At 37.2% G+C, this 27500-nt stretch overlaps 1 protein-coding gene across 3 annotated transcripts in view; it reads left to right on the forward strand.

The window, feature by feature from the left end:
• Positions 1–27500, forward strand: part of chd3 (chromodomain helicase DNA binding protein 3) — a 63734-nt gene that overhangs the window by 23118 nt on the left and 13116 nt on the right. The window contains exons 27-40 of one of the 3 annotated variants that reach the window (XR_006155136.1): positions 1198–1283; positions 1691–1824; positions 1943–2087; positions 2884–3049; positions 3129–3283; positions 5831–6065; positions 6143–6277; positions 6540–6668; positions 11638–11746; positions 11998–12130; positions 15170–15365; positions 16637–16800; positions 17541–17667; positions 25416–25599. Coding sequence is in view for 2 of the 3 variants with exons in the window: in XM_042727012.1 (XP_042582946.1) it covers positions 1198–1283; positions 1691–1824; positions 1943–2087; positions 2884–3049; positions 3129–3283; positions 5831–6065; positions 6143–6277; positions 6540–6668; positions 11638–11746; positions 11998–12130; positions 15170–15365; positions 16637–16800; positions 17541–17667; positions 20821–21026 (2120 nt within the window). In the remaining variant the exon portion in view is untranslated. Of the gene's footprint in view, positions 1–1197; positions 1284–1690; positions 1825–1942; positions 2088–2883; positions 3050–3128; positions 3284–5830; positions 6066–6142; positions 6278–6539; positions 6669–11637; positions 11747–11997; positions 12131–15169; positions 15366–16636; positions 16801–17540; positions 17668–20820; positions 22699–25415 lie in introns of those variants that run through there. The other 2 variants (XM_042727013.1, XM_042727012.1) reach the window with 2 other exon arrangements.

Here is a 27500-nt window from a genome sequence, read left to right on the forward strand (position 1 = left end):
ATACAATATGTTTACAGTGTCAGTTAGTTTAAGTTATTGTTTTTCTACATGTACATGATACAGTTTTAACTTTTTAAGCTGTATAAATTAACATTAGTTAATGTATTATGAATGAATAAGAATAATATTATATTTATACAATATAACATTTATAAAACAATATTATATTTATAAATTAATATTAATGTTAACACTGTAAAAAATAGTTGTGTTGGAATGGAATATATATATATATATATATATATATATATATATATGTGTGTGTGTGTGTGTGTGTGTGTGACCCTGGAGCACAAAACCAGTTATAAGGGTAAATTTTTCGAAATTGAGATTTATACATCATCTGAAAGCTGAACAAATAAGCTTTCCACTGATTTATGGTTTGCTATACAACTATTTGAAAATCTGGAATCTGAGGGTGCAAAAAATTAAAATATTGAGAAAATTGCCTTTAAAATTGTCCAAATTAAGTTCTTAATGCATATTACTAATCAAAAATGAAGTTTTAATATATTTACAGTAGGAAATTTACAAAATATCTTCATGGAACATGATCTTTACTTAATATCATAATGATTTTTGGCATAAAAGAAAAATCAATAATTTTGACCCATACAATGTATTTTTGGCTATTGCTACAAATATACACCAGCGACTTAAGACTGCTTTTGTGCTCCAGGGTCACACACACACACACACACACATATATAACACATAACACACATACACATAACTCTCTAACCAAAGTATTAAACTATTAAAACAATTTCTGCCTATACTATATACTAGTATTAGTATACTATTGTTTAAGTATTAAAAATTACATTTAAAACCATTAGTGCTATGGGCATTGCAACTTAAATCATGCAGTTTATTGAGGAGAGATGCTATAACTGTACTGTTGCTCACGCAAGCTTCACTCACAAATGTACAAATATAACTGCTAAGCCCCACATCTTTTGGCCCCTTTTAGACTTTAATTAACACATTTATTTGCTCCTTTTGGTACCTCGTTGGGACGTCTTGTGGTTTTGTCAGGTTTTGCTATTCTTCTGGAGGCACGTTCCCAGTTTATATATTGCAGCTGTTCAGGATAATGTATCCTTCCTGTGCTGTAACCCTGTTTCCTGATGCTGGCTCAGTGAGATGGACATGTTGAACTGATCTCTTGGCTGACTCTCCTCTCCCCTCGTCCAGGTCGCAGACAGTCACGCAGGCAGCTCCGAAACGAGAAGGATAAACCACTGCCACCCCTGTTGGCCAGAGTGGGCGGCAACATTGAGGTATCGTGCAGCTATTCTTTACTTGTTCGTTTGTGTTGGCACAACTATTGTAAATGGCCATTAAAAGATGCATGCTCAGTGTCAAATCAACACAAGCCTATTGGTCACAGTTTAATGTGATTTATAGTGTATTTTCCATGTGTTTGCTTATCTGGAGGTCGCCTGCGTGCGTCCAGTATATACAGCGTCTCTGGATGCGTGCCTCTTATAATTAAATTGACTGACATAGAGCTGGAGATAACAGGGCTGCATTTTTCCAGTTTTGAGAACTGCCCAGTAACGTTTCATAATGTCAATAAAAGCATGTCTGTTTTTCGTATGAGGCCTGATTAGATTAAAACAATTTACATAAAAATGCTATCTGTCAAAATTGTGTGCCTAATCGTGTGTCTGTGTGTGTTGGTCAGGTATTGGGCTTTAATACGCGCCAGAGAAAAGCCTTCCTGAATGCCATCATGAGATGGGGGATGCCAGCTCAGGACGCCTTTTCCTCCCAGTGGCTCGTGCGAGACCTCCGCGGCAAGAGTGAAAAAGAGTTCAAGTATGGCTTTCTTTACCAGTAAATGTGTTTGGAAAATGTAACTTGATACAGAAGTGTGTAAACTTGGGCACTGCTGAGGAAACTTTTCTCTTTTCCATTTACTCTGTTTCTCTGGCAGGGCGTACGTGTCGCTCTTCATGAGGCACCTCTGTGAACCGGTGGCCGATGGTTCAGAGATGTTCGCTGACGGTGTCCCGCGCGAGGGGCTCTGCAGGCAGCCGGTTCTCACGCGGATAGGGGTCATGTCTCTGGTAAAGAAGAAGGTCAGTGTGGGTCTGCCACATTCCAGAGAGATAATAGTGCTTTTGGACGAAATAAAATCAAATATTTACACTATATATATAAATATATATATATATATGTATATACACACACTACCGTTCAGAAGTTTACAAAAAATCTGTTTCAAATAAATGCTGTTCGCTTCTATTCATCAGCAAATACTGAAAAGAATGTGTCATGGTTTCCACAAAAATGTTTTAAACATTACTTGAGTTTAGTGTAATGGCTGCTGGGAAAAAAATCAGGAATAAATTACATTTTAAAATAGAAAATGGTTGTTTTAAATTGTAATAATATTTCACAGTTTTACTGTTTTTACTGTATTACTTTTGATTAAATAAATGCAGCCACGGTGAGCATAAGAGACTTCTGTCAAATAAATTTGACTGACCCAAATTTTTGACTGGTAGTATATGTTCTTAATATTAATATTTTAATGTTGCTTCACAATGCTATGCCTTCTCTTTTATACAGCTGATAAAATCTTCTTGGCTACGTTTTAAGCACCACTGCTACAGCCATTCACATTCAGACAGACGTCACGGGCCATTGCATCATGTCTCATGCCTTTTTTAAGTGTCTTGTCCTGTTTTAAGTGTTAAAATAGTTAAAACCCTGCTTTCTTTTTAGTTGTGCTCCACCTAGCTGTGATAGATAGATAGATAGATAGATAGATAGATAGATAGATAGATAGATAGATAGATAGATAGAGATTGATTCACACAAGCACTTGAGTTACTGTATTGAAGAGGCAGGTGTGTTTTACATTGTGTGCAGGTGCAGGAGTTTGAGCACATTAATGGGAAATGGAGCATGCCAGAACTGAAGCCAGAGATTACTGTGGACTCAAAGAAATCATCAAGAGCTTCTTCGCCTGCCATTAAGACAGATACTCCCACACCTGAAATGAGCTGCAACAACACGCCGTGCACCTCCAAACCAGGTACAAACTCACCCAAAACCCACATATGAGAGAATCTCTCGCACACAGAGACCTTACCCGCCGTGACCTGTTCCCACAGCCACTCCCTCTCCACCCGACAAGATAGAAAAGAGCTCGAAGGAGGCGGAGAAAGATGAGTGTGAATCCCTGACAGAACCAGAAAGAGAGAGAGACAAGGAAAAAGTAAAAGAAGGAAAGGAGGGGGAGAGTGTGGAAAGCACAGAACCTGGAGAGGTAAGTCAGTGCGTGTGATATTTTGAGGACTAAATGCAAAACCTGAAATCACCTGCATTGTGGAGAGCATCCAACAAGGAAAACCCCTTAATAAGCATATTTAATGATGTCTTCATGAAAATAAATGAAAGGTTTGTGCAGTGGTTAGGTTCAGGGGTTAAAAAAAGGGCATTATGCCTAATATAACGACAATAGAAGTAAGAACAATAAAAAAATATATATATCCAGCATGATTAACAAATGTTTGTGTTTGTGTCAGGGTGTGGCAGGGATTATTTTATTATGTAGGTTTAGCAAAACACTATGTGAACCTGTCTCTTTAAATCTGTTGTTTCAGAAAGTGTGGAGCAGCATGTGTGTCTGTTTGTGTGTTTCATGGAGATAACATTTCTGAAACCACATAGTAAGCATGCTTCCAGGTTCTTCTGACAAGCTGCTTTTAGTGATGGCTCTAATGATCTGTAAAACACTATATAATGTCATTTATCATGAAGTTAATAATAATACATTTAGATTGTGGCATAGACTACTGTTCAGAGGTTTGGGGTTGGTAAAATATGTATTTATGTATTTCTAATCTCTTGTGCCCCCCAAGGCTGCATTTATTTGATCGGAAATACAGTAATATCATGAAATATTATTGCAATTTCAAATAACCTTTTTCTATTTTAATGTTTTTTTAAATTTAATTCATTCCTGTGATGGCAACGCTGAATTTTCAGCAGCCATGACTCCAGTCTTCAGTGTCACATGATCCATGAAATCATTCTAATATGCTGATTTGGTATTTAAGAAACATTTCTTATTCTTATAAATGTTGGAAAAAACATAGGAAAACATTTTATATATATATATATATATATATATATATATATATATATATATATATATATATATATATATATATATATATACAGTACAGACCAAAAGTTTGGGACAAATTACTATTTTTAATGTTTTTGAAAGAAGTTTCTTCTGCTCATCAAGCCTGCATTTATTTGATCAAAAATACAGAAAAAAATGTAATATTGTGATATATTATTACAATTTAATTTAATTGTTTTTAAATTTATTATACTTTGAATTATCATTTATTTCTGTGATGCAAAGCTGAATTTTTAGGATCATTATCACATGATCCTTTAGAAATCATTCTAATATGATGATTCATTATCAAAGTAGGAAACAGTTCTGCTGCTTAAAGTATTAGGATACTTTGATGAATAAAAAGAAAAAAAAAAGAAGCTATGTTTTAAAAATATAAATATTTTGTAATAACAATATACAGAAACACATTCTAACATTCTAACATTCTAACATTCACATTCTAATCAATATTAGAATGATTTCTAAATGATCATGTGATAGACTGGATGTTACATGTGACACTGAAGGCTGGAGTAATGATGATGAAAATTCAGCTTTGCATCACAGGAATAATTTTTTTTTTTTTAAGTATATTCAAATAGGAAAACTATTATTTTAAGTTGTAATAATATTTCACAATATTACTGTTCTTTCTGTATTTTTGATCAAATAAATGCAGGCTTGATGAGCAGAAGAGGACTTCTTTCAAAAACATTAAAAATAGTAATGTTTCCAAACTTTTTGACCTGTACTATATATATATATAGTATATATATATATATATATATATATATATATTAATTTTTTTTTTTTTTTTTGATTAACAGTTAAGAACGACATTTATTTGAAATAAACCTAAAACAATTGCAAAATATATTTTGCTGCTCAAATATACACCGCTTAAGTAATGCCATTTGACATTTATCACATCATATTTATCATTTACTTAAAAGGGATAGATCACCCAAAATGATTCTGTCTTCGGTCTTCATCTGCTCACCCTCTTGTGGAACATAAAAGTGTGTATTTTTTTTTTTTGTCTGTGTTTTTTTTGTTTATGGGTTGGATGTCGGTTTGGTTACCAACATTCTTAAAAGTATCTTTTGTGTTCCACAGAAGAAAGAAACTCATACAAGTTTGATGTTACATGAGGATGAGTACATTATGACAGAATTTACATTTTGTGAGATATCCCTTCAATTTATTGCAATTTATGATATAAGCCATATTTATAATTTCAATTCACAATAAAAGGCATTCTTTCATTCAATCACATATCCTAAGGCCCAAACCTTCAGCACACTGGGTATTTCATCCCCATACAAAGCACTTTCTGGATATTTTCTCTTTTTTTTTTTTTTTTTTTGGTTATGTAATGCAAACCAGCTCTCTTCCAGGATGCCTGAAAAAGCAGGAAGCAAACAGTCCCAAGCCCTTCATTAGCAACTGTTCTTAGCTAAACATCTGCTATAATGTAATATAATGAACATCTGTTATAAAATAATTTTAATTAGATTTATTTGTTGCTTTATACAAAATGATTTTGGCTGGATACAACTTAAATGGCCATTCCGGAGTGCCTGAGGAAGCTAGAAATGCCTCTGCAAGCATTTGTTTGTAAACAGTAACTTCATCTATAGGACGCTCAAATAAAGAATGTGTTTCTTTCTCTTCTTCCAGACTTCCGCCACAGTGAAAGAGGGTGAAAAAGACCCTGTAACCAGTGAAAAAGCTCAGACACCTGAAAGTCCAACAAAAGCTTCTGATAACTCAAAAACAAAAGAAAGCCCTGCCATCTCTCAGTCTTCTCCAAAAGACAAGAGTGAGAAAGAAAAACGAGAGGAGGAGAGCACTGAAAAAGAGGCCTCCCCAGAGAAAACGTCAGATTCTCCATCTGTTAAAGATGAGAGCAGAGGTAACTGCGGCAGCAAATGGTGAAATCTGATTGGCTGTTTATTGTGATTTGTGGTTAATTGTTGTCTGTCATTACAGAGGCTTTGAAAGGGGACAAGGGAGAGAAAAGAGAAAAGGCTGGAGAAGAAAAAGAGAAAAGTGAACTGACGTCTCCTCCCACAGAAACAACAGAAAAGAAAGAGAAATTAGATCAACCTTCAGATGTCAAAAAAGGTGAACCTTACAATGCTACTCTTTCTTTCTTCACTTTTTGTGTATTATACATAGTTGCATAGTGAAGAATGAAAAACTGCTGGACCAAAGTTGTTTATACAATCTAACACGTACATACACATAAAACTGCACCTAAAATCAACGGTGCTACCGTCAGTACCACTGAATTTAAGCCTTCATTTTTGTGTTTTAATGTAGGGAATAATTAACTAAACTAAACATGATGTAAACATGTTTTTCTTTTTTTTTTATCGGGTCACAGAGGAGGTGAAGGGTGAAAAGGATGCTGTGAAGGAGGTCAGAGGGCAGAGGGAGGAGGTGCCCAAAGGTAACGGCAAACCCACAGAGCGTCCACGGTTTATGTTCAACATCGCAGATGGAGGATTCACAGGTAAATATAATAAAAACAGGGTTTGTACAAGGTGCTTAAAGTGCTTGAGGTACTTGAATTTGACTTTTTGAAATCGTTTAGCAGCGCACGAGATCTCACGATATTACTCCTTGAGGTGAAAAGTGGTCTCGTGATATTAGTCTAAGTTGTGTTTGTGGTAAAACTTTTGATAGTGCTTGCATTATATTGTTAGGTCTTTTATTTCATGTGCTGTTCGTTTGGGTTTCATTTGGGAATGTATATAAAGTCTGGCGCGTTTGTGTTGCACTGTTATACTTTACAAGTGTGGAGCACATCTCCATCTCAGCCGTTCAGGACACACACTCTTCCTCTGCATATACTGTGAGTTTGTGTTGCTTAACATTCATCTAGGAAAAACAGTGCATGTTATCTCACTAGATTTGTAACGTAAATCATTTATAAACCTATGCCAACACAGGAGAATTCATCAACGTATTTCTAAGTATGGGATTTGTTGTACGTCACGATTTCAAAATAAAAGTTCAAACCCTGGCTCTGAGTTTGCAGGTGGCCAAATATTAAAATTACATGGATTTAAACGTCGTTGAATCACGCTGTAAAGTGAAGCATGGCCAGGCCGTTGGCGTCCTCTGCAGATATTTGTTATAATACATAATTAACTTAAGTTGGTTATGTTCATATTTTGTGTAGGCATATTACATTATGTAGGCCTATTTTATCAGTGTTGTTCAATAAAACCATGTAATTACTTGGTTTTGATACTTTATTTGGACCAATTATTATTGCCTCATCATTAGTTTATATATAAATAGTCATACTAATGCCTGTTTTTCACTTAGGTCTATTTTTATCATCAAAATAATCAGTAGATTACTTGATTACCAAAACAATTATTAGTTACAGCCACTGATCTATAATAGAGAACTGGATTGCTCATGACGTCATGAAAGTTAAACCGCCGCCATATTGGTATCCCTAGTGTGCGTTAACGTTCTATTTAATTAATAGGAAATTGTATGATTTTAATGAGAAAACATCACATAACAAGTCAGCGTTTTAAAATCTGAAGTTTCCCTGTACATTCTTACAATGCAAACACCCTAGGCATGTAAACGGTTATTTTTTTAATGTCGGGAATTTCCCCTACTTATTAAAAAGCTACGTTCATTACAGTAGCGAACATCATGAGCAATGATAAACATCAGACGGACACGACCTCAACATATAAATAACAAATGACAAAGTGCTTATTCTGAAATCTGAAGAACGATTTATGCTTTGTATACCTTTATTAGCCTTGTACAGTTATTCATTGTTTATAGAACTTATATATCTAACACTAACTTGCTCTATTCTTTTTCTATTCTGTCTGTTTTCTTTTTATTTATTATATTATTTAAAAGCCCTTGTTAAGCTAACTGAGACTTGTTTTAGCACTTGTATATCATTGCTCTTTTGTTGTTTTTGATTGCTTCCATTGTCCTCATTTGTAAGTCGCTTTGGATAAAAGCATCTGCTACATCACTAAATGTAAATGTAAATATAATTTTGTTATAGTGTTTTTATTTGTACAGTTGGCGCCAACTGTTTCAACAATGATTTCGTTAATAGCATTCCTTTTGACGCAGGTAGTGATTTAAACAGTGGTTTAATTATTAATTTAGCATTCAACATTTTACATGGAAGCGGTAATGCTAGCAAACATATTTGCACGGTCTTGGAGAGTCTGAAATAGATGTTGCTCAATCAGGACATTAAAAATATATATAATTTATTCAGAAAAGTAACTGACTACATACAGTACGGTTTTAAAAACATGAAGCTTTATTTACAAGATAGTAAGTTAAGCTTTTCATTTCAGTATAGAGCAGTATTAACAGTTTTCACTGACCAACGTAAATGTATTTTGTAAATATGAGTTTGTTTTTGATGGCTGCAGCACATTCCAAAAAAGTTGGGACAGAGGCAAAATAAAAGTGAAAATGTTATAGAATATCCACGTTAAACTGTTTTGAAACAGTTCACAGTAAGCAGGTGAACTGGTAATAGTTCAAGGCGTCACGTTTGGGTATAAAAGGAGCATCTCAATCTTTGCAAGCAAAGCTGGATCCTGGCTCATCACTTTGTGCCAAATTTCACAAGAGAAGTGTCAAACAAATCAAAAATCACATTTCACAATGCAAAATTGCAAAGAATTTATGTCTTTAACCAAGTACCATACATAATATTTTGAAAAGATTCAGAGAATCCAGAGAAATCACAGTACATGTAGGGCAAGGCAGGAGATCTCCTTTGAGCCCTCAGATGGCATTGCATAAGAAATCATCATGGTTAAATATAGCCACATGGGCTCAGGAGGACTTCAGAAAACCACTGTCATTCACCACAGTCTGCTGCTGTATCAAGAAATGCAACTTGAATATCTGTTACTCTAGGAGAAAGCTATACATCAATTATATGCAGTGATGCTGGGTTCTCTGGGGCAGAGCTCATCTCAGATAGTCAAAAAGACTATCTATGCTGTAATCAGATGAGTCCACATTTTAGCTTGTTTCCGGGAAAAATGGATTTCGAGTTCTAAATCCCAAAGACCAAAGGGACCATCCAGACTTTCATTAGTGACAGAAGTAAAAGCAAACGTCTGTCATGGTATTGGGGTTACATTGGTGCAAACGTCATGGGTTACTGCCAAATGTGCGACGGTACTGTTGACATGGAGGCATATATTGGGATTGTATAGAGATAAATACTGCCATCAAGATGATGTCTTTCATGGGAAGTCCATGGTTATTAGATCAAGACAATGCCAGCTCTCATTCTATATGTGCTACAACAGCGTGGTTTTGTAGAGAGAGTGAATGTGTTAGACTGGCCTACCTGCAGTCCAGATCTGTCTTCAATTGAAAATGTATGAGCAGTCATGAAAAGGAGAATAAGACAATGACAAAGTCTTGTATAAAGCGAGACTTGACAAAAAATGTTGCTTGCAAAACTTTAACAATTAATATCTGCAATTCCCAAACAATAAAACATTGCAATTAAAAGGAAGGTTGATGTTACAGTGTTAAACATGCCTCTTTCCCAATTTTATTCGGAGTGTTTTGCAGCCATCAAAATCAAAATTCGTTCAGATTTACAAAATACATTTATGTTGGTCAGTGAAAACTTTGGAAATCTTTTCTTTGTACTTTTGTAAATTAAATAAAAGTAAAAGAGGATGAACAAATTTAATTCCTAACATGTCATATATTTCCTACATTGTCAATATCCATTACCATTTCTTGGCTTATTTTGAAATATATTGAAATATATGTATAAAAATATATGTTTTCTGCTGTTTGGCAAGACTTTCCTTAGCACTTTCATGAGCTTTGGGCAAAATACACATCACACACACAACTTATTTTGAAAGGCAGTCAATGGAGGAATGGTGTAATAATGGCATCTGCCAGTAGGGGAGCATCACACTAGTTCATTGTTTACCAAGTAATGACAAGCACAGTAATTGTGGCAGGTAATTGTGGCAAATTACGTAAAGGTGCTCGCTCATGTAAAATGAAGCATGTACTGTTATGATCAAACGCAGTGGAACAGTGTGTTTTCGAGGTAACATGACAGTGTGCTCACATTCTGAAGAGCAGTTCAGCTTCTGTTGAGCGGTTTTACCAGGAACGGCAAGCAGTGATTTAATCTGTCAGTGGTTTACAAAAGCTTCCCTTAGATTCGTTTCCATCGTTCACCATTGATTATTTCCTAAAATGCTGAAATAAGAAAACCTATGATTTCATGCCTTCTGCTTATATTCATGGGCAATCAGTATGTAAACGCACACTTGTGTGTTTATGTTTTGTGGGCAGATACTGGCAAAGTGCATACATCAATATTTCTCTGCAAGACTAATACTATGAATAATTGGTATGTGGTAAGGGTGGATACTGTAATGGGAGTATTGGGAATATAAAAGGAGAGTTCAAGAGTAGGAGTGCCATTTTCTCATCACAAATTCTGGGAAATTATTTGAAGATGATTGTAATGACCAGCACCAAATTATTTTTCATCTACTATAAATCATCACCTGACAAATATCATCAAGGCGCAGGTCACTTGAAAAAAGTGTTTGTTTTCTTCCATTTCAAACTGTTAAATCATAAAACTCACTCAATCATAAAACTCATTTTAATCAGTGATGCATGTTGCATTGGTTATCGAGCAGATATTAGAAGATTTTAAGGTCAATATTGCATGTTTAATTGTGCATGCTCATTTCTCATTTTTACATTTGCCATCATCTAATGCTCAGTTAAGAACACAAATAATAATAATCAAATACTTTATTTAAATACATTTTTAAGGCATTCTTAAATGTAATCTTTATCAAATGCTGGACATTATAATTTCTAGTTTATAAAATTCATTTTTTAACATTTAAAACAATTTATTATTTTATTATTAATATAGTCAAAGCAAGATCAAAATTTAATATTCTAATTCATTTATTAATATTAGCCTTAACAAAAAATGTATTGGCTTATCGGTATCAGCCATACTTTTATTATCTGTGCATCCCAGATTGAACATTTTCACCCCTTTAATATTTACCAGCCCTCTGTTAGCAGTCTGATGCTCAGTTGTCTGGTCTGTTATTTTTTGATTTTTGTTTCCAAGCCACAGTCACTATAAATAGTTTCAGTTCCCAGAAGCCAATCACTGTATATAGTTTAATTTACAACTTTAAAAGATAACAGCTAAACATCAAGGGGTTTATGCTTATCGTTCATAAACATTTCACCAGCGCTGAGAAAACATTTCAAGCAAACACTAAGCATACAGCCCACACTCTGGAGTAGTTTATAGCTCGATAACTCGATTTAAACGATTGCTAGCTTTGTTGTCGGACGATTGTTACCTTCTGTTTATTTCTTCGTCAGCAGGTATAAATGGATTGTAAGTGATATCTGGCCGTGTTGTGTGTTTCATTTACATACAGAGCTCCACACTCTTTGGCAGAACGAGGAGCGGGCGGCCATTTCATCAGGCAAGATCAATGAGATCTGGCACCGGCGACACGACTTCTGGCTGCTGGCAGGCATCGTGTGGTATCCTTGGAGATAGGCTGCTGTCGCTGTAGGAATAATACAATTACATTAATGTATATCTATACTGCATTTTCTAAATGAACAGTTTGTTTAGAGCCCAAAGCTCTACAAATACATCAGTTTTCTTTAGCGAATACTACAGACAGCAAAATGTTTTTCTTTTATTGAAAATAAAGATCTTTAGATTTGAACGCATATCATGGTCTAGTGTAGGTTGACGGGTTTGAACTTTGATCCTTGACCTGTCGAAGCCACGGCTATGCGCGGTGGCAGGACATTCAGAACGACCCGCAGTTCGCCATCGTTAACGAACCTTTCAAAACTCAAGTCAACAAGGGAAACTTCTTAGAGATGAAAAACAAGTTCCTGGCCAGGCGGTTTAAGGTATGTTGTAAATAAAGAATATAAATAAGTCTGTTTAGTTAAGTTTCTTTTCTTTTTGTTTGTTGTGATATCCGTGGTGGAGTTTTATTTCGTTTTCTTTGTGGCTTTCGTAGTTATGTTACACGTTTTGTCTTGCGTTGCGGTAGGTCATTGTTTGAAAGCTGCTTCTTTTGTTCTGTCAATTGTATCATAATTATATGCTAGAGTGTCTAGTTTTGGCATGCTTCTTACTCTACCTTTTGTTCTGCTGTATGTGTGATTTTAGAGATCATATCTCTACATGTCGACACGTCACAATCGCAAACCCAAACCTGAATATGCTGACAGGCGTTCTTGTGAAACAGCCTTGTCTCATTGTTTTTCCTGTTTTTCTTTTCATCACATGTTTCATATCCTTTTCTCTACATCCTCCTTTTTCTTTTCTCAACCTCCCTTGCTCTCTTTCTCAGTCTTTCTTTTCTTCTCTTACATAATTCCGAATGCATTGAGCAACCCTTAGAACCGCCATTATTCCAGTGGAACTTCTTTTCATTGGAAGCTGGTGCTTTCTCATACTCATAAATCACTGGAAAGGTTTATTGTTCCAGACGTAATTTTTGTGTCAATTCTGTTCAAGAAATTTCTTAATTCCTTGTTATTTTGCAGCCTATCTTTCTCCCAGTTTCACTCTCTCAGTCCAACTCTGTTTTCTCAGTCTTTGGCTTCTTTACATCGGTTTTCTTTGTTCTCTCAGCCTCTCACCCATGATACTTTTTCCACTGTCTTTTCTCCACTCTTTTAAAGCAGGAATTTGAGATTACTCTTGTGCTAAGATGATGTAATGAAAAAGTTACTACCGTTCAAAAGTTTAGGGTCAGTAAGATGATGTTACAAAAGATTTCTGTTTCAAAAAATGCTGTTTGAATGAATGAAAAAAAAAAATCAGTTTCCACAAAAATAAAAGCATCAACTGTTTTCATCGTTGATAATAAGAAGTGATTTCTGAAGGATCGTGAAACTGAAGACTGGAGTAATGACTGCAACACAAGAATAAATTACATTACATTTATCTCACTAATCTATAATGGGATAAAATAGTAACATAAAATACATATACAGTATCATAAGGATAATAATCTTATAGTTTGAATATATAGTGCTTTATTTACCATGCTTTTTTGAATTGAATATCTTTTGAAGCACCATTGTCAATTTTAGATGGTCATTTTTAGCTGCTGTGCCACATCAAGTCACCTTTTTTTTTTTTATATAGCACTTTTAACAATACAGACTGTAACAAAGCAACTGAACAGCATTAAATAAGAAAATAATGTGTCAATAAAGCAAAAAGGCAGTTCATCATTGAATTCAATGTCATCATCCAGCTCGGTTCAGTTTAAATAGTATCTGTGCAATCAAGTCGATGAAATCGCTGCAAATTAAGTGTCCCCAACTAAGCAAGCCAGAGGCGACTGCGTCAAAAAACCAAAACTCCATCGGTGACAGAATTGAGAAAAAACCTTGGGAGAAACTAGGCTTAGTTGGGGGGTGGCAGTTCTTCTCTGGCCAGACGAAACCACCAGTTCAATTCCAGGCTGCAACAAAGTCAGATTGTGCAGAAGAATCATCTGTTTCCTGTGGTCTTGTCCTGGTGGCCGTCTAGGAGAAAAGGTCTTGACTGTGGATCTGTCTCTCGGGGTCATCTTGTTGTCCTGGTCTCTGCTGACATTCAGGGCTGTAGAGTTCCTCTCTAGGTGCTGATCCATCATCTGATCTGGATACAGACTGGATCTGGTGGCTAGGGTGACCTCGGAATAAGAGAGTAACAGACTAATATTAGCGTAGATGCCATTCTTCTAACGATGTAGTAATTACACCGTGTGTTATGGGAAGTGTTCCCGGTTCCGGTTTTCCTTATTAATGCAGCCTAACAATCCTTTAACAGATTTGAATATTAGAAATTGTGTTAGTGTGTTATGTGTAAGCCAGGTTAAAGAGATGGACCTTTAATCTAGATTTAAACTTGACAGTGTGTTTGCCTCCCGAACAATGTTAGGTAGGTTGTTCCACAGTTTGGGCGCTAAATAGGAAAAGGATCTGCCGCCTGCAGTTGATTTTGATATATTTGATATTTGATATTCTAGGTTTTGAGTTTTGAGAACGCATGGACATGGAGGACTATAGTGCAATAAGAGATCGTTCAAATACTGAGGTGCTAAACGATCCAGGGCTTTAAAAGTAATAAGCAAGAATTTTAAAATGTATACGATGTTCAAGAGGGAGCCAGAGCAGTGTTGACAGAACTGGGGTTATATGGTCATACTTCCTGGTTCTAGTAAAAACTCTAGCTGCTGCATTTGGGACCAGCTGTAGTTTGTTTATTAAGCATGCAGAACTACCACCCAATAAAGCATTACAATAATCTAACCTTGAGGTCATGAACGCATGAATAAACATTTCTGGATTTGACATTGAGAGCATAGGTCATAATTAAGATATATTTTTGAGAGGGAAAAATGCAGTTTTACAAATGCTAGAAATGTGGCTTTCAAATGAAAGATTGCTTTCAAATAGCACACCTAGGCTCCTAACTGATGATGAAGAATTGACAGAGCAGCCATCAAGTCTTAGAGAGTGTTCTAGGTTATTACATGCAGAGTTTTTAGGTCATATAATTAACACCTTTGTTTTTTTTCAGAATTTAGCAGTAAGAAAATACTCCTCATCCAGGTTTTTATATTGACTATGCATTCCGTTAATTTTTCAAATTGGTATGTTTCTCTGGGCCTCGAAGAAATATAGAGCTGAGTATCATCAGCATAACAGTGAAAGCTAACACTGTGCTTCCTGATGACATCTCCCAAGGGTAACATGTAAAGCGTGAAAAGTAATGGCCCTAGTACAGAGCCTTGAGGTACTCCATACTGCACTTGTGATCAATATAATACCTCTTCATTCACTTCAGTGAATCAAGTAGTTAGTGGGTTGCCGGAACAACTAGCTTACTAATTTAGTTTCACACATCTCTAGATCTAAGATCTCTCTCTCTTTTTCTCTTTATTGCTAGAGCAGGCCCTAGTGATAGAGGAGCAGCTGCGTCGGGCTGCATACCTTAACATGACCCAGGACCCGACTCACCCGGCCATGGCCCTGAATGCTCGTTTTGCTGAGGTTGAATGTCTAGCCGAGTCCCATCAACATCTCAGCAAGGAATCGCTCGCAGGAAACAAACCTGCCAATGCCGTCTTGCATAAGGGTGAGGGAAGTTTGTGTGTGTTTGTGTGGGATTTGTCTCATAAATATCTTGAAATGAAAAATGAGAAGGAATATGTTTGTGTAACTGGCGTCTTGAGGGTCTGATAAAAGGCTTCTAGATCGATCCAGTGGGACCAGTGCTCCTGCCAGCTCTGATATGGGAACAGTTCAAGAACACAAGGCACTTTAAATATCCTGGAGTTTTCTCAAGCTTGTTGTTTAATCTTTGCCGATAAACCATTTATTGGATACCAGTTCACTTGGCTTGTCACTCTTATAATCAAATTGCTGAGAGAACTGCCAATAAATTTCACATTTGACAATCAGAATTAAAGGGGTCATATGATGCGATTTAAATTTTTCCTTTCTCTTTGGAGTGTTACAAGCTCTTGGTGCATAAAGAAGATCTGTAAAGTTGCAAAGACTAAAGTCTCAAATCCAAAGAGATATTCTTTATAAAAGTTAAGAGTTGTCCAAGCCCTCCTAAAACGCCTCATTCAAACATGCCCCCACATGTCTACGTCACAATGTGGGAAGATTTGCATAACGCCGCCCAAATGTTCACACAAAGAAAGAGAGCGTAAACTTTGATTCTCACTGTTGCCGCCAGCGCCATGTCGTGGAGACGAAAATACTTTGTTTGGCCTTCCAAAAGTGGACACAATTAGAAATCAGTGGTTAAGTTGTATTTACAACACTGAACAATTCAACCCAAATATTAGACTACAATGCTGGCTTTTCTGACTCACAGTCTGTAAGTACTGTCTGTATTTTGAATTTGTTTTGTTTTTGTCATGTTTTAAATATTTAATTTTATTTACTTAGTTTATTTACTAATTTAATTTTTAGTTTAAGTAATATTAGCACTTCAGCTAATTTTTTTTAGAATTTCAGTTTTTCATCTAATATTTATATTTTATTTCAATTTTATTTCAGTTTAAGAAAACTTTTTTTATAGCTTTAATTTTACTTTTATTTAACGATAACAGCGTTCAAAACCTCTCTACACAGAACAGGTGACTGTGTTTTGGAAATATTTAATGGAATAATTTTGAGGCTTAATGAATTTCAGAGTATTTGGTAAAGAATTTAATATAATAATGCTTTAAGCTCTTTTAGTTGTTAAAGTCAACATTCTGAATACATGTTCCTGCTCCTGAAGTGTGTGTGAAGATTCTATTAACAATTACACATTTAACTTTACAACCACATCCTGTCTGCTTCTGTTAGTTTCTACAACCGGGCATGTTGTAATGATGGACATTTTTGTAGTTCTTAACCAACTGGAGGAGCTTCTGAGTGACATGAAGGCAGACGTAATGCGGCTCCCAGCCACACTCTCTAGAGTCCCGCCAATCACGGCCCGCCTGCAGATGTCAGAGAGAAGCATCCTGAGCAGACTGGCCAACAAAGGCAACGAGACACACACACCACCGGTAAATACGCAAATACATATGAATGTACATATTCATACAGATATTAAATTATTAGAAAGTACACTACTGCTCAAAAGGTTGGGGGCAGTAAATTTTTCAGTAAGGATGCATTAAATTGATCTAATAAATGCTTTTGAACTTTTTAGTCAGCAAAGAATCCTTAAAAAAAAAATGGCATGGTTTCCACAAAAATATTACTGTTTTCAGCATTGATAATAAGAAATGCTTCTTGAGCAGTTAATTAGCATTTCTGAAGGATCATGTGACACTGAAGACTGGAGTAAATTCAGTTTTGCCATCACAGGAATAAGTTACATTTAAAAATTTACTAAAAAGGAAAATGGTCATTTGAAATTGTAATAATATTTGACTTTTTTACTGTATTTTTGATCAAATAAATGTGGCCTTGTTGAGCATATGAAACATGTTGACCGACAACAGTGTACATACACTCTTCACAATTGGTAAATGCTCAGGCTTGTAAATATTTAACTATAAATATATTTGTATCAGTATATTTAAATTCTAAACATTCCATGCAATTGAAATAGATTTATAATGACTGACACGGAAAGGAATTAATAAAAAATATAAAAGAGTAAATATGCACACATTTGGTATTAATAAAATGTGCTAAGTTTCAAAATGAATCTTATACAACTCTGAACTCTGAAAACTAAATCCCTTTGCATTCTAAGGTTTATAACATACACACTCTCTCTCTTTCTCTTTTTATCTAGCCTATTCCTCCAGGACCGTACGCCACCCCACAGAACTACGGCCCTCCCTTCACACCTGCACCTTCAGCGGCTCTCACTCTAGCTGGGGCCAACTACAGCCAGATGCCCCCTGGCTCTTTCATATCAGGTCAGTTTTGCTGATCCGTCCCCAAAAAGGCACCTCAAAACAACCTCTGTGATCTCATACTCTGATTACTCTGAACCCTTTTAAAGGCTTTTCATTTACACTGATGAGAAAGCAGATCATTGTTTCTTAACTGCTCATATTAAACGCAAAAGCGCGTCAAGGTTGTAGAACTGTTGAGATTTGAATTTTTGTGATTTTAGAAACAGTGTGTGTGTTGTGCTGTCTTCGTGTTGTCTTTGTGTATGTATGATATATGAAATAGAAAGGAAAATGCTGGAATTCTAAACATAAAGTTCTTAAATGACAAGTGTAATTGAAATCTGTTTTGACCAGCTGGAGGTACTGATGTGTTTGTTTGGTTGGTTTAAATTTGAAAGGCAGATTTGCTTGCCATCTGTTGATCATGGCAGTCTGAAAATGTGAAAACAGAGTGCTTCTTGTAAGCAGCTCTGGATTAGAGCATCTGGTGGATGGTGAAATGGTGAAGTAAATTTTTTGGATGTTAAATTCTCCTGTCGCAGCTTAATATGCAGAGACAGCTATAAGTAGGCCATTCATAGGTTGATTCTGCCTAAAAATGTAAACACTGTGGCTCTGTGGTGCTATCAAAACATTGCTCTATAAGTTTGAGCATCCAGTGGCATGAGTTAGGGGCGGAGCCACCTGTTTGGCCGGCCAATGACAGATGAAGAGGGGAGTGTTCTGAAAACCTGTTTGCAAACAGTTATTATTATTGCAGTTCCTTTTGGTGTCACAGGTGTGTAGTATGTACTTTACCTTTAAGGGCCGAGGAATTCTTGGTAGCATTAATAAAATCTAAGCAGATTTGTAAATAATCCATCATACACATAAAACACCAGTGAATTTGGTTTTAGCGGCAAAAATGAATGAATGACTTTGCAACCTTCCCCTTAATGAGATGTAACTACATACCAAACAGAACAATACTGAGTTTTCTAACTTTTTTAAAATTAAATTACAATTTAAGCTTTATCTTTATCTACACAATGAACATTGTCATAATTTGTTTATTTCAGGTTTAAATTATTTCCAGTTACTAATCCTAGTGATTTATCCTATTTCAGTTAATTGCTAAGGCAGCATTTCTGATATTTACAACCTTTCAGTTTGTTTTTCATCCAATATTGATATTTTATTTTAATTAACAAATATGTTTTTAATAGTTTGAGAAGCTGAGAAATGGACAGTGCTTTAGGCTATAACTTCATAATATCTTATGATTAACGTGGCAAAATCCACACGATTCAACCTCTCTCTGTTTTTCTCCTATGTTTTTTTTTTTTTTTTTTCTGGCTCTTTCTCTCTCAGTCTATTTGTGTTTATGTGGGCGTACATGTGGGTGTACTAATGCTCTATTTCACAATAATTTGTGAGGTCAGTGTATGAGAGGCTGGGTTTGACATTTGGTATGTAGTTTCTCTATAAAGCACTGAGTCTTGAAAAAGGTTTTATCAGTTATTAAACTTTTGATGGACCTGAAATGATTTGTGTTCCACAGATTTCAGTATTTGGTAGTTTAGTATTTAATACTTAAATTGTAAAACACGGTTACATATTTAATCCTTGCTCAATATGTCACTGTTCAGAAATGCAAGCACATGCTCTGTCCTAAATGGAAAAAAATAAAAAATACACTGAAACAAGTCACACTTGATGTATTCATATTTTTGCAAAAATATGATTCTGGTTAGCACACTTAATTACATTTTAATTTGAGAGGGCCCCCGTGGAATTTTGGCTAAATTATTTAACTTTCTCCATCTTTGGTCCAAGAGAACAGATTAGCCCTGCCAGTGAGTTTATTGTTTCAATATTAGCTCTGTAACAGCATATGTTTGCAGGAAGAACTGAGAAGAACAAATGTAGTTGTTTTTGTTTGCCATTTTCTGTTTATTCTATCAGAGGCCAAACTCTGTCCATCGTCCTGACTGTTTTTACCCGTGCAGAGTGGATTGAGTGTCCTGATACCAATCTTTCTACCACAGAATCTAAGGGAGGCATATTTTCTTGCCATGGTGCTTTTTCTGAAAATGTCATTACAGTTATCCAGAACCTTAGCCGTGCCAGGAATCGCTCAGCCGAGGGAACATTTTTTGCTTTTCTACTCAGATATTTTTAAGAGAGAGAGAAAAAACCATAAAGAAACACAAATGTGCTTGTGCCTTTACACCGGTTTTTTAAACCCCCTGGAGGCAGAACTAGACGCTCACTCGCTCGCTCTTTGTCTGTCTCTCTTTCAGTCTGTGTCTGTCACTGAAATAGCCGCAGACTTCAGATCCTGGTGGATGCAGAGGCTGATTGGGTTTGTTGAGGCTGTACACACTGAACCCTCGTCTGGCTAAAAATATGCCCCACTTGGGGCCCGTTTGAACCCTCTGGTCCCTGATTAAGGCAACTGCGGTGACCCCAGTTTAAACTGAGCCAGGGAGCGAGATGAAAACAGCATGCCAGACTAAACAAAAAAAAAATGAGAGAAAGAGATTTAAAAGAAAAGAGAAAAATGAAGGACTGACTGTGTTGATCTGTTTAACGTACTCCATAATAGGACATTTTTGGACCTGGTCAGACATCTCTCTAAAAGACAGAGGAAGAAGTGAGAGGGAGGAGAGAGACAAAATGGAGTGTGAGCTCCGCTTTGCCTCTGTAAAAATCCTAGCGGACCCCGTAACATCTCGCTCAATCATTCTTAAAGTTGTCAGAAATAAAGACTTTGGCGAGCACGTCTTGTTTTCTTTTTTAAGTCATTGCCACTTAAACTCTTAGCGTTTTACATGTCATGAACTTTATAGAGTGAAAGGTTTTAGACACATTATGTCAACACAGATTTCTTTGGAACAAAACACCCGAACGTCAATTTTTTTTTTACCTTGTGAAAGTTCGGTGCATCACTGCTCTCGCAGCCAGTGGATGTTCTGAGTCTGGCTCCGGGGATTATTTTTTGTAAGAGCAGGAGACACAAACTGGGAGATTTTATGCGTTTTCTTTGTTCGAGAGAAGGCCTCCTTCCAGCCTCGTGCCTACAGTTACGGGTTTTTCTCTGTTTTCTCAATATTGAGGACTGATGCTATGCCACTGATTGACCGCTCCCTACCCCCCCAGTGTCTACAGTCTGCCCCCTTTCTGCCTCCACAGAAGCTCCGTCCTGCCTGAAGACCAAGGAACATGACGTGCTGCAGCGCCAGAGGGTGGTGGACCTGTGGAAGGACGGCAAGTCGGAAGGGTCAATTGGGCAGGAGCTGCGCATGCCCAAATCCACTGTGCACAGCATCATCGTCAAGTACCGACTCAGCAACACGGTGGAGAACCTGCCACGCAACGGACGGCCCAAAAAACCATGACCTGAAAGAGCGATGGATGGAGGACGGGAGGGATGAAGTGACTGTAGAATGTGAGGGGCAGAAAGGCTAGGGGAAAAAATTATAAATAAATTAGACAGGATTGGTGTGAAAATACTGTAGCCGAAAGAATATTGTAGCAGGCTGCTGGACTTCTTGAGAAAAGATACTCTTCAGGCGAAATGGTTAATAACAGATAAACAAAACGAGCAAATGCAAAAGAGAGAAATTAAGTAGGGAAAAGGGAGCTGAAACAAGAGCCGTTTGGACGACGAAAACACTGACCTCTTCTTCCACTTCTGCCCTTTCCAGCACTTTTTTTCTCTCTCTATCGCTCTTCCACTCTCACTCTCTCTCCCCTTGCCCCCTCCGTTCCCTCTCTTTCATCTTGTCGGTCCGAGAGAAGTCCCAGCAGATTAATTATTCATTTGGCTGAAGGAGCAAGAGCGCTCGTTTAAGTGCCCGAAACCTTCCCTCCCTAATTCCACCACAAATCACTATTTCTCTGCATCCCTTTATACAGTATCTCTCTTTCTTTTATCATTTATCCACTCTCCTTCTGTCGTTCTCTCTCACACGCACATGCAGCCTCAGTGTCAGAAATGAAGGATTCCAAAGACGGCAGTTTTTCCAAAATACCACAAGTTTGTTTTTTGACCCAATCAAAACTGTTTTGGAACTGAGGCACAGTGGAGTGGAACTATCTTTTTTCCTGGAAAGAACTGCGGACCTTTTGAAAAACTCTCCAGCCACGGACTCTCTGTGTTCCTAAACCAGGACTGTGAAATGTTCAAATGGCATGAAATCGCTCCATATATATATGAAGACTGACTTTTCATCACCGCAACCTGTCCAGTGGGGTGATGCAGACAGATATATATCTGCACCTGAACTGAAATCAGTTGCATGATTTTCCAGAGCTGACTTATTAAGGGAATGCACTGATCCTGGGTCAGATGACCTTCATGCTGAGCGTGCACACGATTCAACCTGTCAGACCAAATTCCTGCGCTGTGCTAGAGCCAGATTCAATCCCCAGCAGGACTGTTGTATGAGAACTCCCTGCGTTCTACAAAAATGCACAAACACACCCACGTGTGCACACTCACGCACGCTTGAGAGCCACTTAAGTAGCTCTGTATTTTCCACCACATGGTGTGTTTTATTGTAATGGCTGAGCGTGCGTGTGTGTGCATGCAGTACCAATGAACTGAAGCTAATTGTACCTATGTTTGTGTTCGGTTGGGGTTGATTCTGTACGAGTGAAGATTCAGGGCTTCTGGTGTGTGGGTTCTTCTGAACGAGTGATTAATTGTGTGAGTGCGCTGGTTGTTTGAATAGGCTGGGTCACTGAGGCCAGCTGCCATCTCTGCATGTTTTTCTGGTTTACCGAGACGTAGAGGCAGGCTGGTGTGCAGAAGCAAAACTTGGTGCCCTCGGATAATGTTTGGACAGAGAAAGATGGTAGAAAGGGAGACGGTCTGAGAAAGACATAGGAATAACAGTTTTATGGGTGACTGGGCGGATATTTTGATAAGCGATTAATGTGCTTATTATATCTTTAAAGGGATACTCCTCCCCAAAATGACAATTTTGTCACAAATCACTTACCACCATGTCGTTCCAAACCAGTAAAGGCTTAGTTCGTCTTTGGAACACAATTTAAGATATTTTGGATGAAAACCGGGAGGCTTGTGACTGTCCCATTGACTGCCAAGTAAATAACAGTGTCAAGGTCCAGGAAACAATGAAAAGCGTTGTCAGAATACTCCATCTGCCGTCAGTGATTCAACCGTAACATTATGAAGCGATGAGAATACTTTTTGTACATGAATAAAACAAAAATAACGACTTTATTCAACAATTTGTCTCCTCTGTGTCTCTCCAAATCAGCGTAGCGCCATTTCGGTGAATATTAGTTTTTGTAAGTGGATGTAAAATCTTCTGTGTCAGCTGCGACACAGGATGCGCTGTCTTCTTTCAAATCAAAGCGTAAATATACGTATCCTTGTGGCACGGCAGACACAGAAGAGTGTACGCTGCATGCTCGAATTAATCGTTGCAACTCTAAGTACGAGAGACAGACAGCCTGGAAAGAGAGACAAATTTAAAAGAAAGAATCAGTCTGAGAGTGAATCAGTCAGAGAGGGACAGAAAGACAGTCTGACAGAAACACACGGTCTGAGAGAGACATTTTGGAATAGAAAGAAATCTGAGTAAAAGTGGTGATCTGAGAGAGACAGTCTGGGAAAAAGAAGAAGCCTGAAAGACAGTGAGAGAGTCTGAGTGAGAAAGCCAGATGGTTCCAAGATTGTTGATTGTAGAAGCAGAGAGTCAAGTCACTCCGAGATCTGAATCTGAGTAATGAATTATTTTCCTTGGCTCGCGTTGTATGCAGTACAACGTTCAGAGATATGAAAGTCACCCGGCGGGTTTCTAGCTCAGCATTTCCCCCTTGTTAAGAGCCTCAATGCATTCCAAGCTCTCTCCAGACGCGTTCCCATCTGAAGGCCATGCATTCTTCTTCTCTTATTGCATGTTTACGAAACGGTGCCAGTCTTAATCAGATAATTTAACTCAAGCGTTACCCTGTTCCAGTGCACACATTTCTTCTTTTTTTTTTTGCACACTCCAGAACATTCATCTCAGCCAAAACCTGTAGCTCAACAGACAACTCTAGCATTATTTTCCTTGGAAAAACTTTGGTTGTGTAATTTTGAGGAACACATGCCAAGAGGGATTGTTCCTTTGAAGATCTTGCAACTGTTCCTCAGTTCCCTGCATGTTTAGGCCTGAGACAAAACAGGTACCCCGAGTGCACAGTCAAGGTGGCTGTCAATCACCTGTTCGGGATATTGTGCAACCTATAAATTGCATTTGGACTTTTAAAAATGTCTTGAAATAAAGATGCATTTCTTCAAACCAAAGGTATTAAGTGCTCTAACCCCATTTATAGAATAGAATAGTCACATTAGCAAAATTTTGGCAAAATTTCATGGACAAAAATGGTCCATTGTCAGTAGTTTAGTGATTCATGTAGCACTGCTCAAATAGAAGTCACTTTCAAACCAAGAAACTTTCTGTTTCGCATGACCATCTTGAACGTGAGGGAATTTGCAAATCTCACGCAAAACTCCCAATTGTGCAGATTCCTGTCGAAATGCATGGATTTCGCCCATGTAATTTTGCTGAGCAGTTGTAGGCTACATGTAACTGTAACTTTACATTGTAGGCCATTTATAGTCATTTCACGTGTTCACTAGAACACGTAAGGTACTGTAGGGTGTTCCCGGCAGGACAGTTAGATGTGACTCAGAAGTTTATATGTGACTCAAATGATGTCAGCTATCATGTCTGTCTGAGTCATACTGTGAGTTTGCTAAAAAAAGAAAATAAAAAAAAAACTACAAGTACAGCAAATTAAGCTAAAGATTTTCAAACACTATACACTCACTATGTGCTTGTGTGTGGTGAACTAAAATACTCAGTACTGTTGTCCTCACATACATTTCTTTTTGGAGGAAAGGTTTTTTTTTTATTATTATTATTGTTTATGTTTTTTGTATTTTATTCTGTGTGTGTATGCAAGTTTACCCATTAAAGGATGTCCATAATGGAGCACAATGTGGTTTTGTATATTATTTTTGTCTGTGGCTAGGTAGGGATGCACAGTATAGTGGTACTGTATAAGTTATTAATGTTTATTGGTTAATTTAGATTTTTAATTGTGCATGTTCATTTTCCCTATTTTTACATTTAAAGGGATAGTTCACCCAAAAAACATTCCATCATTAATTACTCACCCTCATGTTGTTCCAAACCCATAAGACCTTTGTTTATCTTTGGAACACAAATGAAGATATTTCTGATGAAATCCGAGAGCTTTCCGACCCTCCAATAGACAGCAACACAACTGACTCATTCAAGGCATCGTTAAAATAGTCCATGTGACATTAGTGGTTTAACCTTAATTTTATAAAGCTACAAGAATACATTTTGAAAACAAATAATAGACATAATGCAATGACGGTACTGATCATCATGATGACTTTTTTACCAATTTTAAAATTGAGGAACAACTTCATCCTAAAATTAGAAGAAGAAAAAAAACCAAGTTTATGGATGAATCATGATTTCTGTGTGAAAACATTCACACATGGTGTTTTCCGCACAAATATGTGCATATTCACGGTTAGCGAATGAAACCTAATGAGACAGAAAGGGAAAAGAGGAAGGAGAAGTCAGCCGGTGAGAAATGGAAAATGTGATACAATAAAGATTAGAAGGTTAGACTCAACTTTCAACTGTTTTGCTGTTTTGATATAAACAAAAAAGGCTTATTATAATTAGCGTACAGATCATTAACTTCCCTTTCTTTATGTTTCCCTACAGTGTTGAACGGACCCCCCATGTCGGTAAAGAAAGAGAGGGAGGCAGAGCTATTTATGGCACGGAGGGAACAGCGCAGCGGGGAGGTGATCTGCATCGATGACTGAATCCAGCTCCTCCGGACCTCCACACACACACACACACACGCGCGCGCGCTGACTCAGTCAAAGGACATCTGCATGCGAGCGTTTACAGAATTATTGGTGTACACGCACACATGCACCTGCAGTTGACGAATGAACAGACTACCCTCAGTATCACGGCAGCACTTTCCCAACACCTCGAGTTACAGCTACTCAGAATTCAGCAGAGCTTAGGCTCGCCTTTGGTTATTTCTTCCCATACACATACCGTATGTGTGCATATAAACATTGCCTTTCCTCTCATAAATATATGTCCCAAATCAGCCTCGCATTTCAGACCAATCCACACGTTCATCCTCTCCCTAGCACCCCTCGACACAGACATGAAGCTGCATGTATGTGGAATAGCTTCACATCACCCGCAGTGATTTGTTTTCCGACAGCATGCACCTGACAGTCCACGATTTAGTCAAGACAAACGTCCGTGCATTGAGCTGTGCCGACTCAAGCATAGTGCAATCTTTTAAGCAAACCCTCATCGTAAGCTAGCGTGACTGTTTTGGAGCAGCCGTGTATTATCAACAAGCTTCAATCTTGAAGCAATCTTTACTCTTAATGCTTTAAAGGGATTGAAAATCCTGCCATCACTTACGTTTCAAACCGGTATGAAATTCTTTCTTCCGTGAAACACAAGGTATTTTGAAGAACTGTTTTTTTTTTTTTTTTTGTCCACACAATGAAACTCAATGGGGTCCAAAACAACACCGGACCACTTCGAGTTTCATTGCATGGTCAGAAAACAGATTTTTCAGAATATTTTCTGTTCCATAGAAGAAAGAAGGTCAAACAGGTTTGGGAGAGTAAATCATGGCAGATATTTTACTTTGAAGTGAAGATGATGATCCCTTTAAGATGATTTTGTTAGTTTAGGAGTATATACACATATTTTTACATAAAAAAGATGGAAAAAATTAACAGTATCCTGGTCTATTTGCTTCATCTTTCAGAAAAGAAAAAAAACCCCGAGGTAAAGTTTATATCCTACTATGACAGTAAGGAAGTAATGTATTATGTTGGACTAAAAGAGTATTGGCTGCAGTATTGTCTTGGGATAAAAAGACAAGTCTGTTATGAAGTTTATTTAGCCTTATATTGGGACATCAAGCATTGATAGTGAGAGTTCCTTGCCTTTTTAAGTATTGACCCTTAATCTTGTGTTACGGTGAGGTGAAGAGGGTTCAAAAGCATCTTCAAACCTCCCTAATAGTGTTCAAGATTGATACTGATGCACGTTTGGCAGTCCTACACTTTCCAAACTCCTCTTTCACTCTTTCTCTGTCTACCCCCCCATCACTTCACCCTCACCTTCTTTCAGTCAAACAAACGGCTCACATCTCAGTCCTATCCTTTCTTCACATTTCTACTTGTTTCTACGAGCTCTTAGATATTGGTTGCATATTTAAACTCGGTTTCATTGTGTTCTCCTGTTTTTAATCCTTGTTATTACAACTAAGATTATCGTTGTTGCTCTTGATGTTGTCCTTGATGTTACGATTGCGAAGCTTCTACCAAATGAAAATAATAATAATAAAAAAAAAAACAGTCGAGACATTGATGCATTGTATGTTTGGTCCATGACATTTCTCTATACCGGACCACAAAGAGGTCAGAAAGACTTCGGGATGATTGATATCATTGCTATCTAACGGACATCGCTTATATATCAAGATTTGGGCCTTGCAAACGAATAACTTGTATGCAGTGGATCACGTGTAACCATGAAATTGAAAACATATGAATGCATATATTCAAATCAGCAAATGAAATTCCTTCCGCAGAGTTTCTTTATGATCTTTGGCTCCTACAAATACAAGCCTTGTAATGTAATTGCCTTAAATGGTAATACAACTGTAAAGGGTTAATCAGCAGATGTGAACTCTTGTATATGGCTGCAGTTGTACTATTCCTAGCTAGGCCTCAACTCAGATCAGAGTTGAAATGTTAA

Source organism: Cyprinus carpio, chromosome B7, assembly GCF_018340385.1.
Source record: "Cyprinus carpio isolate SPL01 chromosome B7, ASM1834038v1, whole genome shotgun sequence".
NCBI classification, from domain to species: domain Eukaryota; kingdom Metazoa; phylum Chordata; class Actinopteri; order Cypriniformes; family Cyprinidae; genus Cyprinus; species Cyprinus carpio.